At 38.2% G+C, this 14,249-nt stretch overlaps 1 protein-coding gene and 1 pseudogene across 2 annotated transcripts; one reads left to right on the top strand and one right to left on the bottom strand.

The window, feature by feature from the left end:
• Positions 1,285-5,987, top strand: LOC109849867 (uncharacterized protein DDB_G0271670-like). 2 transcript variants are annotated; one of them, XM_020419750.1, is made up of 8 exons: positions 1,285-1,521; positions 2,695-2,853; positions 2,940-3,188; positions 3,352-3,386; positions 3,463-3,552; positions 4,104-4,233; positions 4,341-4,996; positions 5,349-5,987. In XM_020419750.1, the coding sequence occupies exons 1-8, from the start codon at positions 1,431-1,433 to the stop codon at positions 5,772-5,774; spliced, it is 1,836 nt and encodes a 611-aa protein (XP_020275339.1). In that variant the 5' UTR covers positions 1,285-1,430; the 3' UTR covers positions 5,775-5,987. The 2 variants fall into 2 exon arrangements, with proteins under 2 accessions (XP_020275339.1, XP_020275338.1); XM_020419749.1 differs by having other exon boundaries at positions 2,653-2,853.
• LOC109846659 lies at positions 7,674-12,793 on the bottom strand (annotated as a pseudogene).

The following is a 14,249-nucleotide window of genomic DNA, read 5'->3' as shown; positions in this document are numbered from 1 at the left end:
GATGTTACTGTTCATACCATAGTAATTTACTATAATATAAACAATAAATCAAATCTGCTCCTCCACACTTGAGGTTACTAGGGCTGAGCATGGTTCGGTCCAAACCGAAAAAACCGACCCGAACCGACCCGAAAAAATCGGTTTTATGAGTAGGGTGATTCGAGTCGGTTTGAAAACTTTTTAACCCGAACCGACCGAATATAGTGCAATACTACCCATTCTGATCTTAAACCCTACCCGACCCGTCCCCAAAGAGTCAAACTCAAACTCTAAACTCATTTTCTGAATCATTATGGGTTGAAAACAATGACATTATATTAGTATTTAATGCTTCATAATATCCTACTTCGTTGATATTTTTTTTCTTTAACACAGTTTGTTGTTTGATAAGAAGTTTGATAATGTTAGAACCGAACAAATCGAACCGAACCGCACCGAACCGACTTGCAACAGTTTGGTTCGATTTTGAATTATAGACGGTTCGGTTCGGTTGTTCAAATTTTGGTAAAAACCGAACCGAACCGACCGTTGCACACCCCTAGAGGTTACTACTCATGCTACAGTATTTACTGTATCGTAAATAGTGAATCAAATTAAATGTATTAAAACTTGGATCCTTCTTTAAGTATAGAGGAATAGATATGATTTCTAATTTTTTCATACAATAATTAAATCAAATGTATTAAAACTTGGAGGAATGCAATTTTAAAATACAGTGCTTAAATTTTTTAAAAATAGAGGGTCATGCTTTACACGAGATGCATACTAGGATCAATAAACAGAGTACCCTACTCCTCTCCCTACTAGGATCAATAAACAGAGTACCCTACTCCTCTCCCTCTTAGGTAAGCTTCCTTAATCTTCGAATTGTCTCCCTTAAGTTCTGGGAAGTTCTGGGGAAAACACCCTTCAACTTTAAAGGTTTTCCAAAGAAACCTAATGGTGTTAATTTGAAGGCTTTTCCGACAAAAACTTAAATTGGATCCTCTAACATTTTGAATGTTAAGGGGGTTATGTCCAAAACGTCTCCGCTTGAGGTGGCTTCGCAAAATCCCTCTTGAGTTAAATGACAATAAGAAACAGCACCTTTATTTAGCTTGGGGCTTTCTTCCCTGACAAAATTTCACGGGGTCCTCCGACATTTTGAAAGTTATAAAGGGTTATCTGAGAAATGGCCAAGCTTGAGGGGTGTTTAGTGAAATTTACCCCTTAAACAACCCATTTGTATTTATAAACACAATTTTAAGGAATTTAATTAATAATATTTCAAATTCTCGCCCTTGCTCGTTTTCTCCGAGCCTCTTAACGTTCCTTTCCCTTCTTCAACTCCTCCTCTCTTCATTTTCACCCCCAAAAAAATTCATAAAAATTTCAAAATTCTCCGAACCTAGGGTTTCAACAGAGAGAAATTTGAGAAGCAGTGAAAATTAATGGAGAATTTATCTCTGATCGACGTCTCGTCAGAGGACGATCTCCTCATCTCATCGTCTTCTGATCGCCACCGGGATCTGAGATCTTCAGGTTATGACCTTTCTAGATTCCTTTTCTTGTTTAATGCGATCAAGTTCTCGATCTGAGATCTTCAGGTTCTAGCTCTCGGTTTGATTTGGGAATTTTATTTTCCCCTTTCAAAGATGCAGGCCTTTTGTATGAATATTTTTTATTTTGGAATAGAGTTACACTAACCGTTGAGCTTCTTGATCGTAAATGAAGCATTTTGATTTGAATCTCGTAACGATAACGATTTCGTTAGCAAAGCTCTTATAAATCTGCTTTCTATAGTTTGTAGAGCTCAAAACTTTTCTCAAGGGCAAGCTCTCGAATGTTGCATAAAGTAGTTTCTTTTTTCGGACAAATTAGCTATAGTTGAATGTTGTTTTCCTTGTAAATTAGGCTTATGACTTTAGGATTTTGAGTTGGTAACTGGATGATTCTGTTTCTGAGGAGGGCTGCATTAAGTTTGTAGTACTACCCATTCATTGGTCATGAGTTACTTATTATATATACCCATCTATATGCCAAATGCGTTTGAAAAGGTTGACTATTCCTCGAGTCTCAGGGAGCTACTGAGACGTGATGCATCATCTTGTTTGCAAGACATGATCTACACTTTCACAAACTCTCGCAGGATTATATTTTGTTGTGATAATCCCTTTTCCATCCCTTTACTATTCTAACTTTAAGCATTCTGAAAATCAAACACTGAACTTCGAATTACATTGTGTGGTGATAAAATCCCTTTTCTATCCTAACAAGAAACAAAATGACGTGTGAATCGGAACGTAAAGTTTCTAGCCTTTTGGGCTTTCGTTAAGTCATACATTCCTTTGTCAGATTACAAAGTTTCTTTCTTAAGTATGGAACTCACTAATCTTTAAGTAGAACCATGATGAACTTGCTTGTCTTTAGCGCTGGCTTGACACTTTATCCTAGTTTCTACCCTTTTGGGCTTTCGTTAAGTCATACATTCCTTTGTCAGATTACAAAGTTTCTTTCTTAAGTATGGAACCCTTTTGGGCTTTCGTTAAGTCATACATTCCTTTGTCAGATTACAAAGTTTCTTTCTTAAGTATGGAACTCACTAATCTTTAAGTAGAACCATGATGAACTTGCTTGTCTTTAGCGCTGGCTTGACACTTTACCCTCTATTAGGCCTTGTAGAAAATAATGATGGGGATAACTGCTTTGTGTTAGAGTCTGTTGATGCTCGTGAAGAGGGGAATCCAGTGAAAATGAGCAAGCAATGGGGGCATGTCCCTGAGAAGTCAGAATCCCCAGAGCAAAAGCGAGCAAAGTCTGGGAAGGTTAATTTGCGGAAAAGTTTAGCCTGGGATAGTGCATTTACCAGTGAAGGTGCACATCTCTTAATGCAAAACTTTTCCTTATGTATGTGACTGGTTAAACAATTTATTGATTTTACCTCTTAATTCTTCGTGCAGGTGTCCTCAACACTGAAGAGTTGGCTATTGTGAATAGCACATTCAGGAAGATTGAATTGTGTTCGTTACCCGGAATTCAAGAAGACTTGCGGTTATCAACAGAGTCAACCTCTACCTTGGACGGTGAAAGCTACAAATTGGAAAATCTTGAAGGAGACTTGTTTGAGAATGTGCGAGCTTCCATCCAACAGTCACTCAGCAAGCACAATAACTGTCCAAGTGGGAAGTCAGATACACCCCGCATTTGCTGTAAGTATTGTTATGCTTTCACTTTTTTAAGGATTACATGCAGACTGCTATTAGCTGACTTCTCCTGCCTGTGGAAGTTTTACTATAGGGTGTCATGTTTTCCAGCTTTCCTTCCGTATCTGTTTGACCCAGATTTTGCTAAATATTATATTTGCCTTCGCAGCAAGGAAGAAGGTTGAAGTTGCTTTTCAAACAAAGGTATCCTCTTCACATGATTGATATCTTTATATTTTCTCAGATGTGTGTGGTTTACTTAATTCTTTTGTATATTCAGATGAAACGTCCTGTTACTTTGAAAAGAGATGGGATCAGCGGGCAGCGACTTGAATGTAATTCAAAGGAAGCTGTCCTTGGTGCGAAAGAGGTACACATGTTATTTTCAATTCGGCTCGTCATTGATGCATATGCTGTTTAGAAAGATAGAAACATGGGAAGGAGGGAGAGCTATAATGGGCCATCCAAATGGATTATCCATACTGACCATCTTGATCTTCGGCCTCTATCATACAAATATCTCATTCCCATACTTTTTAAGGCAACGAAAGCATATGGTTACTTGTGTGAATCATCCATTTTGATGGTTCGCCACAGTTTTCTGGGGGGATTGGACAGAGAAAGCTCCTACAACCCCCCACCCCCTACCCCCACCCCCCCCCCCCAACCCCCCACACACACACCCATTCATTTCACTGCAACAGTAGATCATTTTGACGGTTTTAAATAACATAGGCACATTCCCATTGCACCTAGTTGATCCTTACAGAAGTCATGCTACCTTTGGATGAGTTGTTCCCTTATTTCATGCGTACACATGCATCTTACACGACTAAGTTATTGGGTTCATGTCCTCACTTTGTCTTTAGGGACTCATCTGCTTGGATTTCCTATCTACTCATGCTTAATTATTGATTGTAGGCTGCTAAGGAAACTGGCGTATCAAAATTATTATTGAAGCCACCTCAGGTTGTGCCTAAATCCATTGTACCAAGCAATAAGGGTTCTTCTGGCAGCACACAGATGAAAGATAACACCAGAACTTTGTCTGGTATAGATTTCCTATATAATTAAATGACATGCAGATTCTCCTTTGAGTATTTCTTTTATGACACGCATCTTAAGTTCTGTTTCTGCAATTTTCTGGTTTGACTCCAGGCAATGGTGCTAATCGACAGGGAATAGTAACTTTTAATAAGGGTAATGAAGTTTCAACCAGAATGACCTCTAGGCCAGTTTCATCGATGAAACCTAATGCTTCTTCTCACCTAGGCACAATGTTGCGCTCAACGTCTTCTTGTTTATCAAATAGTAGTCCACTTAACAGTTTATCTCATTTAAAAGATAATTCTCCCTTGGAACGAAGAAGGAAAAGAAATGCTTCAAAGAACAGTGAGCAGCCTCTGTCCGGATCAAAGCAGCAAAACATAAGCCACTCCAAATCACGTGCAAGTTCTACTTTCAAATTCTCTTCGGGAGCATCTCCCAGCAGTTCAATGGACAGCATTATCTCAGAGGCAACTTCATCAACGTCCACTATTAAGCCCAGTAGCTCGGTGGAGAGCTTTGCCAGTTCAACTTCTTCATCCCCTTCCTTAAGAGTTGCAACACATCAGCCACGCATCAGAAAAGAGAGTTCTGTGAATCTTTTACATGCCCGTCCTATTGCTAATGTACCTGCAGGTACTCGTGTATTATCTGAGTCATCAAATAAGGATCACCCTAGAAGCTCCATCAATAACAACACAGGATTGAGAGGTTCTAAACCATCAGGACTCCGGATGCCAAGCCCCAAAATTGGGTATTTTGATGCGGTTAGTTATGTTGAGTACATTAAACCGATTATTTTAGAGTAAATAGCAGATACCCCCACACCTATGCCTTAAATAGCACTAAGATAACCCCTTAACTTATTTAGCACTCATCACCCCTCATTTCCATGAGATAAAGTTGGGATTATTTGAAATTAATTCTTCTAAAAATATCAATCCAGGATGATAAATTGCTACTATATTGGTTGAGGGGTGATTAGTGCTGCTGAAGGAATAGATGAGGGGGTTACATCCAATTTACCCTTTTTCATGTCTCTTACACTCATGCACACATGCTTGCACGTACCAATGCACAAAATGGCTCACAGACTATAATGTACCTTATGCTTTTCAGGAGAAATCTCTAGTGCGCAATTCCAACAAAATTTCACAGATTGGCCTAAGAAGCAGCTTACTGAAGGGAAACAGTGGAACCAGCGCTGATGCAGTTGGCACAAACAGACCAAAGTCCAGTAAGACTCCCTCTATAAGACCTGCAGCACGCAAAGATTCATCTCCCATTTCCATTGAAGAGAGTCAAAGCATGGTTCATAAAGGAACACAAGCAGCATACCAGCTAGATAAAGAGGAAAAGCTCGAGCAATCAGGAACATTTGATTCTGCTTCCGTAAGGGTTGAGAAGGAAAATCTGATTCCTGCACATGAAATGAATTGCTTAACGCGTTCGCCAATTGAATGTCAGAAACTGCCAGCTTTGGATATCATGGGCAAGAAGATGTCTTCTCTCTCTATTTCTAGCGATCTTGTAGGCGGGAATTAGAGCTATTTACAAAATTCAGTGATCGCGTCACTCAAAAGAAACAGAAGATGGATTGCAGCAGTGGATTGAATTGTTTTAGGGGTGTTTGTTTCACCAAAAATTTTGGCATTTGGTATGGATTACAAATTTTAGGATCAAAAAGTGAGTTTTTTGGTATTTTGGGATTCCATATATGTTGTTTGCTTTAAGAAAATTTTTAGAATATTGAATCCCAAAAGTGCAAAAATTGTCAAATTTTTAGAATTTGTCAAATCCTCTCAATTGGAGAGGATTTTAACAAATCCTATAAATGGGTATGTTTACCTCTCAATTGGAGAGGATTTGACAAATCACAATTTTGTCTTTTTGTGGGAGGTAAACCTCACCAAGATTGCATATTCATCATATTACAAAGTTTTGGTATTTGGTAATGCTACAATTTGAGCTTGAAACAAATAAAATATTACAAATTGTAGTATTCCAAATCCCAAAACATTAATGAAACAAACAACATTTTAGAAATCCCAACCCATAACAAAACACCTATGGATTTCAAATCTCATGGTGAAATCCATACCCTAAAATTATAGGATTTGAAACAAACACCCCCTTACGTACTTACAGTAAAAAGCCGGGGTTAACATTCTTGGGGTATCGAGCCCTGATACGGCATGTAATACAAAATAGTGCCTACAAAGAAAGGTCGTTTGTAGCTAGATGCTGCTCATATGAATTCTTGAATAAAATCCACTCTGTTGTGTTAAATGGAGACGAGAACGTTAGACATGCATCAATACTAGCTATATCTTGTGTACTGATCATACTCTGAAACTCTCTTGTATTTTGTTTATTTTATTTTTATTTTATTTTATTTTGTATCAATCATGCTATCGAGTAATTTGTACTTGGCTTGCCTGACAAATCAAGAGAACTTGAAAGAGAACAACTGTAGTCCTTCATTTTATTTTATTTTTTCGTGGTGACCGCAAATTTTTTACTCCAGTTGTTTGAGGGGTGTTTTCCATGACAAGTGTAAATTATTGTGAGGGCCGTTCTTCTTGAGTTCTGGCGAGTGTGATCTAAGAGCATTCTGTACTTATTTGGATCATAAATGGGATATATAGCTGAAATTTTGTTGCATTGAAATCTAGGATCCTGTGTAGTTGAAATTTTTTGCGTGGCGGTGTGGATTCTGGATGTTTACTTGCTTTGGGAGTACATTAATCTTATTGAAAGCATGTTCAACATTGATCCACTAAAAACGTTCATGCAAATTTGATGCAGACATCATTCAAAGTTTTGCATACTTGCAATCGAGTTTTGCTACAATGATGCAAAATATGGGACCAAGAGGGGGGTCATGTGAGGTGTCCCCCTCCTATTGCATAATGAGTTGGCCATCATTAATGATGACCAGCTCATTATGCAATAGGAGGGGGACACCTCATCTGTCCCCCATGTTGGTCTCACATTTTGGGTCATTGGGGAATTTTTCTTTGCAATCTTAGTGTGGCAAAGAGCTCACTTCCCAAGACTCTCATTACTCCATCAAATAAACTTGCAAGAAGAATGATGAAAAACTGGGAACTTTGTGCTACGCCATTTACCGATTGCTTATTAATACAAAAACACTGAAATAGGTCTTTTTCGTTGCCCCTCAAACAAAGAAATTTATAAGCATACACATTAATTTCTGGAATTATCGTCACATTGACAATAGTTTTCATGAGAAGTACAAAATATGAGAAGTATCATTTGTAAAGTAACATATAGAAGATTAAAACAAGATCTATTGAGTGGAATTTAACTCTCTTACAAAGAATCATAGACTCTCTCTACTTCATCAAGTAAGATGAATACAGCAATGTGAATGCGTCACCAAAACCCTCTGGGAGAAAAAAGGAATATATATATATATATCTTATTAAAAATCTTTACCCCAACTTACTAACCAGTTTAGTGTTGATACAAGCACAAGAAACCAGTGAAGGTTGCCGGCAAAAGAATTGGGGTGCAACATGTTGCAGTATTGGCAGAAATCATGTGACGAAATTTAAGCTCGGAGAATTTGCTGTCACCCCCTCCTGAGAAATTGAAATATGATCTGCTTCTGTGTTTCCTTGAATAGCTCACTTGCTGCGCTTCTTAGCTTCGCTGTAAAGAATTACACCAATAACTGTAATGGCATAACCAAGCATCCCGGTCACCGACACAGGGTTTTTAAATATTAAAATTGAGATAACCACAGCCACTGCTCCTTTGGCATTGCCAAGAACCTGAAACAAAAAGGGAGACGTCATTTCCAGTAGCTCAGATGCTCTAAGAGAGGAAGACATACTAGTCATTATGACATCATTGTATGAAACTTATATTCAGAAAACATGATTATATGATATTAATCAAATGAAAAGAGTCCTTGTTTCAACTGAACAGAAAGACAAATATATAAAAACTTGTTCGCTTGTATGGTAAAATTTCATTGGCATTAGGTCTGAGAATAAGCGGTTCAGATATTTGTTTAGAAGTTGGTTCTGAGCTTCCTGAAGTATATTGGTTCTGAAATAAAACAATCTGATATTTCTCTTACATACAATTTTAAAAAATAAGGGACCAACTTTCACTAGGAAAATTTTCACACTATCCATGAAATTAGTAATTACAGATAGCAAGGATAGAAGGAGAAGAAGAATAAAGAGATGCGGCAGAAAGTGTTAAAAAGAAAAAACTATAAAATTAAAAGGTCAATAAATTAGTTCTCCAAATTAGTAGTTCAGTATTGAAAGTTTAGTACATTTAGCACTAATTGAGGGAGGAAAGGAGGGGAGGCCCCAATTTTTGAAGTGGGTCACCTAAAACTACAAAAAAAACACATTCAAGGTACATTTTCATCAAATTAAATGTAAGCACTATGGGACACTACACCATGGGAGTAACAGATTAACACAGGTTCTTCTCAAAATTTTCTACGCAAATAAATTTCATTAAACCCCCTAGTTCCACCATAGGATCAAATTAAGCTTTCTAACTAATTAATTAGATAGATCACCTATATGTTTAAGCAAGGTTTTAAATGTCGGCCGACATGCCAACATGTCGGTTTGAAGGCTTGAGCGACACAACATGAGCGTTTTCAACTCGTATGTCGGTTTTCAGGGCCAAATCGAAAATATCGAGGTCATATCCGGCATATCAGCCGATTTTTCAGCTTTGAAAAATCAGCCGATATGACCCTTTTTTTAGATCTATTTTTTGTTATCGGGTTTGGGTTTAGTGATAAAAACCCAAACTCGTTTGACCCGTTCTCATGTTTAAGGGTTTCTTATGAACCCGATAGAAAGAAAAGAGAAAAATTAAGGCTACAGCGGACTTGGTAACCCATCACTCCTTTTGTTAACGACGACGTCATTCCCCCACATTCATCTCGGCCCCCGTCGCTCATCTCCCGTTACGCCCAAAAATCCGAACCACAACCGAACCCGAGGGCAGTAGGGTATCCCGTCGTCGGGATAAAGGGAAGAGGGTGGTCGGTGACTTATCCGAAGGACCCTGAGCAGACGAAGAAGAAGAAGAAAAGTCCCAGTACTACCTCCCTGCGACGTCGGAATCCACTCATCGTCGGCGCCGCCTCTAGAATTTATAAAGTATGCTTATATTAAATTTAGGAATGTTTAGATTACATCTAGGACATGATATTATACATATGCGTACCACCCGATATGACAATCCGATATTTAGTCCATGTCCCCCGATATATCCTCGATTTCCGCTATCCGACATGGATTTCAACCATCCAACATGAACCCGACATCCGACATTTAAAACATTGGTTTAAGGTATAGGTCTATACATCCTTCCCGTTAGAGGAGAGGTAGCGTATTGTGACATTACTTTTTCTTTTACTAAACTGACTATTTAAATAGGAGTTTGGTACCACGTTTTGGGTTAATACTGACTAGTACCTTAATTAACTAACTTATTTAACAAAGTAGGCTTCACTTGCTTCCTATTTCTCCACTCCGTAGCAACATCAAGCCCAGAAAAAGACAACCTATCACAGAAAATGCCTTTGCGAAAACATCTGATACATTAAGATTATATCGTCTTGTCTGATGACTTGATAGGTTATTAGAATGTGCTGCAAAGTGCTTCAAATTGCCAAAACATGTGATACATTAAGAGACAGATAACCAAGTGTTTCCAGGAAATATTTTGATAAATATGAACAGCAAAATAGACACAAAAAGAACACAAATTATACTGCTCTGGTCTAGTGAAATAAAGTAGCTAGTGCTTATATAAGGAAGAAAGGGGCAAATCTAAGTTGACGGGAAAAATAACAAACAAAATAAAATTGTACAGGACTCCTTACAGGGTAATCAGATTTTACGAGGTTATAATAGAAAAAGAGGAAATAGTGAACTATACCTGCAGAGTCAATGCGCTGGTGTGTTTGGTGACCAAGAAATTGGTCAGGTTCACAAAATATGCTAGAGAAGAATTAAATAGCAAATACCAAATAATTTTGACATCTTCTCTAGCAAGAGCTATCGTGATACCGACCACATTGTCCTCCATTATGATTGTTGCAGGAAGTAGAAGAACTACTGCAATTGGTGCCATGTACAGAAGGAGGTTCATGGAATTAAGCTTTTCCCTGAAAAGAAGCAACATGACAAAAGTAAATACAGATAGTTAATAGAAAGCCTGTTCCAGCTTTGAAGTAACTAATGAATTCTATGTTGAAAAAGAGTAATCAAGAGGAGTAAAGGTGCAGTGAAAATTAATATCTAGTTCAAATTCAAATCAATCGAAGATAGTATGTCATGTCATGTGTACGGCACGTGAAAAGAAGTCTATATTCATTACCCCTCAGAGGAGAGTAAAATTCCTTGTAAAACTGATTTAAGTGCCCTTGCAGCAGTTGCACCAACGCACATAATAAATCCAAACAAGTGGAAGCTTGGCTCTCCCTGCAAAAATTGAAGGAAAACATGGTGAATAATTCACAATTAGCACTCCATCTCTATAAACAATCACCCATGTAAATCTCTAAAAACGAAAATTCATCCCTACAAGATTGACAATCATGTACCTACATAAATCTAAAAACATGTTAAATAACATAGACACATAAAACTTTGCTCATTGACTGGTTCCTATTTGTTCTGAATTGGGTATTTCTTCGGGGGAGAAAAACGAGATATTCTTATGTACATTTTTTAAACAATAAAATAAACAACAAAAGCCTCATCGACTAAGGTTGGGTCAAATTGGAATGCAAACTCCACAGAAAGTACAAAGCAGATTTTACAACAACTTAGCCTGTAGCTGTGTTTGATGCGTATTCACTTAGCACCTAGCCTGACAGATGTGAAGTTACTTGGAGAGCATAAAGCATTGAAGTCCTTTCCTTCCATGATAGACTAAAAAGATGCTTGAGAGAAGTACGTGCAGGGGAAGTTTTCTAGTTACAGCAAGTTAATTTTGGTCTTTTATGTTGGGCTTTTCATTATATTTTATTTTTTACATTAAGAAGCATACAGTTTCTCTCATACAACACATCATTTCCTCTTTTTACGTTTTTTATCCTATTATTATTGAGCTCTGGCTCTAAGCAAATGCCACCCTCTTCTCCGTCTCACTAACATCATGGCATCAACACCTTCTCTTCTACTTTCCCTCTTTCTAGTTTCTATTTCATCTAAATTAAGAGGAGAGTATTTGGGTCTACTATTTTCGTGATATAGTAAATTCTAGGTGTTTGATGTATTAAAACAAGCCCAAGGGTGTAGCATATTTGTGTATAACTTTAGTCTCTAGGATGTGTGTGTAATGTAGGCCTTATGTAAGAGGTCTAGAGAAACATAATTAGTCGCAAGAATTGCAATCACATCATGTAAAAGAACCTAAAATCACCTTCAGTTGTGAATTAGTTAACGTAGATCGCATTGCAAACCTAAAGAACCTTGTCTAGTAAAGCCATTGTAAAATTCCAAATTATGATGAAATGAAAAGCATGTCTTATCTTTACATTTTTTTCCCCTCCACATGCCACCAATACATGAATGTGCCTCAATCTACCACTGGCATGAGCAAAATGCATATATAAATAAATTATACGAGAAAAACAATCAAGTCGTTAGACATTCTACGAACCAATTGAACTGCCTTCAACAGCAACAGAATTCACCGGCACGCCAGCACAGGGATTTAATTGCCGAGAATTGTTTGATTAATTTAAGATGATTAACCTACATCCTATTACGCCAGTCGAAAAAACTTTCGACCGCACCTGAAAATAAGATTTAAAAGAAGGCTCCAAATTCTATTTTCACTTTCGACCGCACCTGAAAATAAGATTTAAAAGAAGGCTCCAAATTCTATTTTCACTGTCTACATAAGATGCTTCTCGCGTTGCTATCAAAAAGAACATTCGTTTATCTATTTCAATAGGTATCTTTGGGGAGAAAAAAAACAAATTTTGAAACTTCAACCGACCACATGCGCGACGCTCATTTGCAATGAGCTAAGCCGCCACCCAATTTCAGCAAAATCTACATTAAGCTTTCAGCCAACTATTGACATGAATTTTAAGCGAGAAAGTAACCGCTCACCCCGCTCGCGATGATGACCCCGGCGACCACCGGCACGAGAGCGAGGTAAGTCAGCCAGGCCTCCCTCTTCACCGTCATCAGGCACGCGAACACGGCGGTGAAGAAGGGCGTGGTGGCCCCCACCGCCTGGTTGAAGGCGACGCAGGTACTAGCGAGATGTTCCCGCTGACCACAGATCCGCAGAAGACGAGGCTCAAAGCAGCGATCTTGAGGAACTGGAGCCTAGACTGATGGTCTGCTCGGGACGATCTTGAGCCAGGCGATGGCCGACTAGCTGAGGAGGGAGCAGGCGGTCATGTGGCCACATCGTGAGGAAAATTGGGTACTTGAAGCCATAATTAGAGAGGAGGTACTTGTTGAGGGGAGGACGCCGATGTTGGAGGAGTACCAGGAGTGACCAGGCCCACGGTGAAGAAGGTCGGCCGTTCATGGCGGGACTGGATCGAGCTTGGTGCTCATTAGGGTTAGGGTTAGGGTTTTCGGGATTTGGGGATTTTTTTTTTTTTCCTTCCTTCCTTTTTTGGGGGGAGGGGAAGGATGAGGATCGAGAGAGGGGAGGGAAGAGGGTGAAGGTAACGGAGATCTGAGGAGGGATTTTTGTTTTTTGTTTATTTTTGGTTGGATACTTAACTGAAGCTAATGGCGTATTTTATTTTTAATTTTTATTTATTTATTTATTTTCCCTCCTCTTCTTTTTTTCGGTTGGAATGATACGACTTTCTTTGGTTTTTTACGTGTAACGCCCTGGGCAGTTTCTCTTTTTATAGAAGTGGGAAATCCTTTTTTTTTCTTCATTTTTTTTATGCGCGCCTAAGTTTGACCGACGAAGAGTACAAATTTATCAGAACATAGAGTGGTTTTATACCATTCGCGAGAGTACGGATGATTAGTTTGCAAATTAAAACAGTGTTATTTAGGGTTCAAACCATCCGTCACTTTAGGAGTAGTTTTGACGGGGGTTGTATTCTCAACAGAGTTATTAGAGTGGGTTTATTTGATAAGTTGCTGCAATTTAATTATAGGTTTGAATTTCCACATGCCAACTAATAATCAATGAATCAAAAAATAATAAAAGAAAAAAAAAAGTCTGGATGCCATAAACTTAACTAAAATTGAAAGTAACAAAGGTACTGTTTGGTAACGGAAGCTAGCATTCTTTGCCAAAAAAAAAGCATTTTAATACTCATATAGTTAATATTAACGCCATAATTGAAAACCTATTTACTTGTTGGTCCGTTTTTACATTTAAAGAATAAATAAATATACATCTTTTGAGTGGTTTGCAAGCAAAAAAATATTATCATGGCCAAAGAGTGGTCGAGGACCAAACCGGTGGGGCCGGTCCAGGCACCAGTCGGTTCAAAGAAGGTGGGTTGGTGACAAATTTTTTTGAGAAGTTATTATTTATATTGTTTATAAGAAAATAATTTGGTGGTGGATAAATATAATAATATTTTAATTTGTAATTTTCCTGCGGGAGCGCGGGCGATGCGAGGCCGGCGAAAAGGAAGCTGCAACGACGGACGCGCACATGAACGACGCGTGAGCGTTACGTCTTGAATGTTGACCTTAGATTTCCACATATTTACGTCATTGCCACCGTTGATACACCGTTGATATTACTCAAAGTTCCAACAGCTCTTTTGTTATGGGCTAAATGATGGATCTGGCCCATGGGCTTTCACACGACCGTACGATAGTAGTATATGCAGGTTTCTTAAGATACATATGCAACGTTGAAAAGCTAACTAGAATAACAAAGTAATGTTTTCTTCTCTATGGAATTGAGGTCATAACCTTATCACCTTATATCCTTTTCTTTTATCGAAAAATAAATTCAGATAAATACATTGTCCGTATCCATTTTTTTTTCTTTCTAGAG

The sequence above is a fragment of the Asparagus officinalis genome, chromosome 7 (assembly GCF_001876935.1).
Source record: "Asparagus officinalis chromosome 7, Aspof.V1, whole genome shotgun sequence".
Taxonomy (NCBI): Eukaryota; Viridiplantae; Streptophyta; class Magnoliopsida; order Asparagales; family Asparagaceae; genus Asparagus; species Asparagus officinalis.
The sequence above is the reverse complement of the archived record's forward strand: the minus strand, read 5'-3'. Positions and strand labels throughout refer to the sequence as shown.

What these genes read in the sequence shown, in the direction of transcription:
- LOC109849867 (XM_020419749.1), top strand. Translation starts at nt 1,431, where the DNA reads ATGGAGAATTTATCTCTGATCGACGTCTCGTCAGAGGACGATCTCCTC. An exon ending in CCGGGATCTGAGATCTTCAG is followed by an intron (nt 1,522 to 2,652) that starts GTTATGACCTTT and finishes ACCCTCTATTAG; the next exon opens with GCCTTGTAGAAAATAATGAT. An exon ending in CTGTCCTTGGTGCGAAAGAG is followed by an intron (nt 3,553 to 4,103) that starts GTACACATGTTA and finishes TATTGATTGTAG; the next exon opens with GCTGCTAAGGAAACTGGCGT.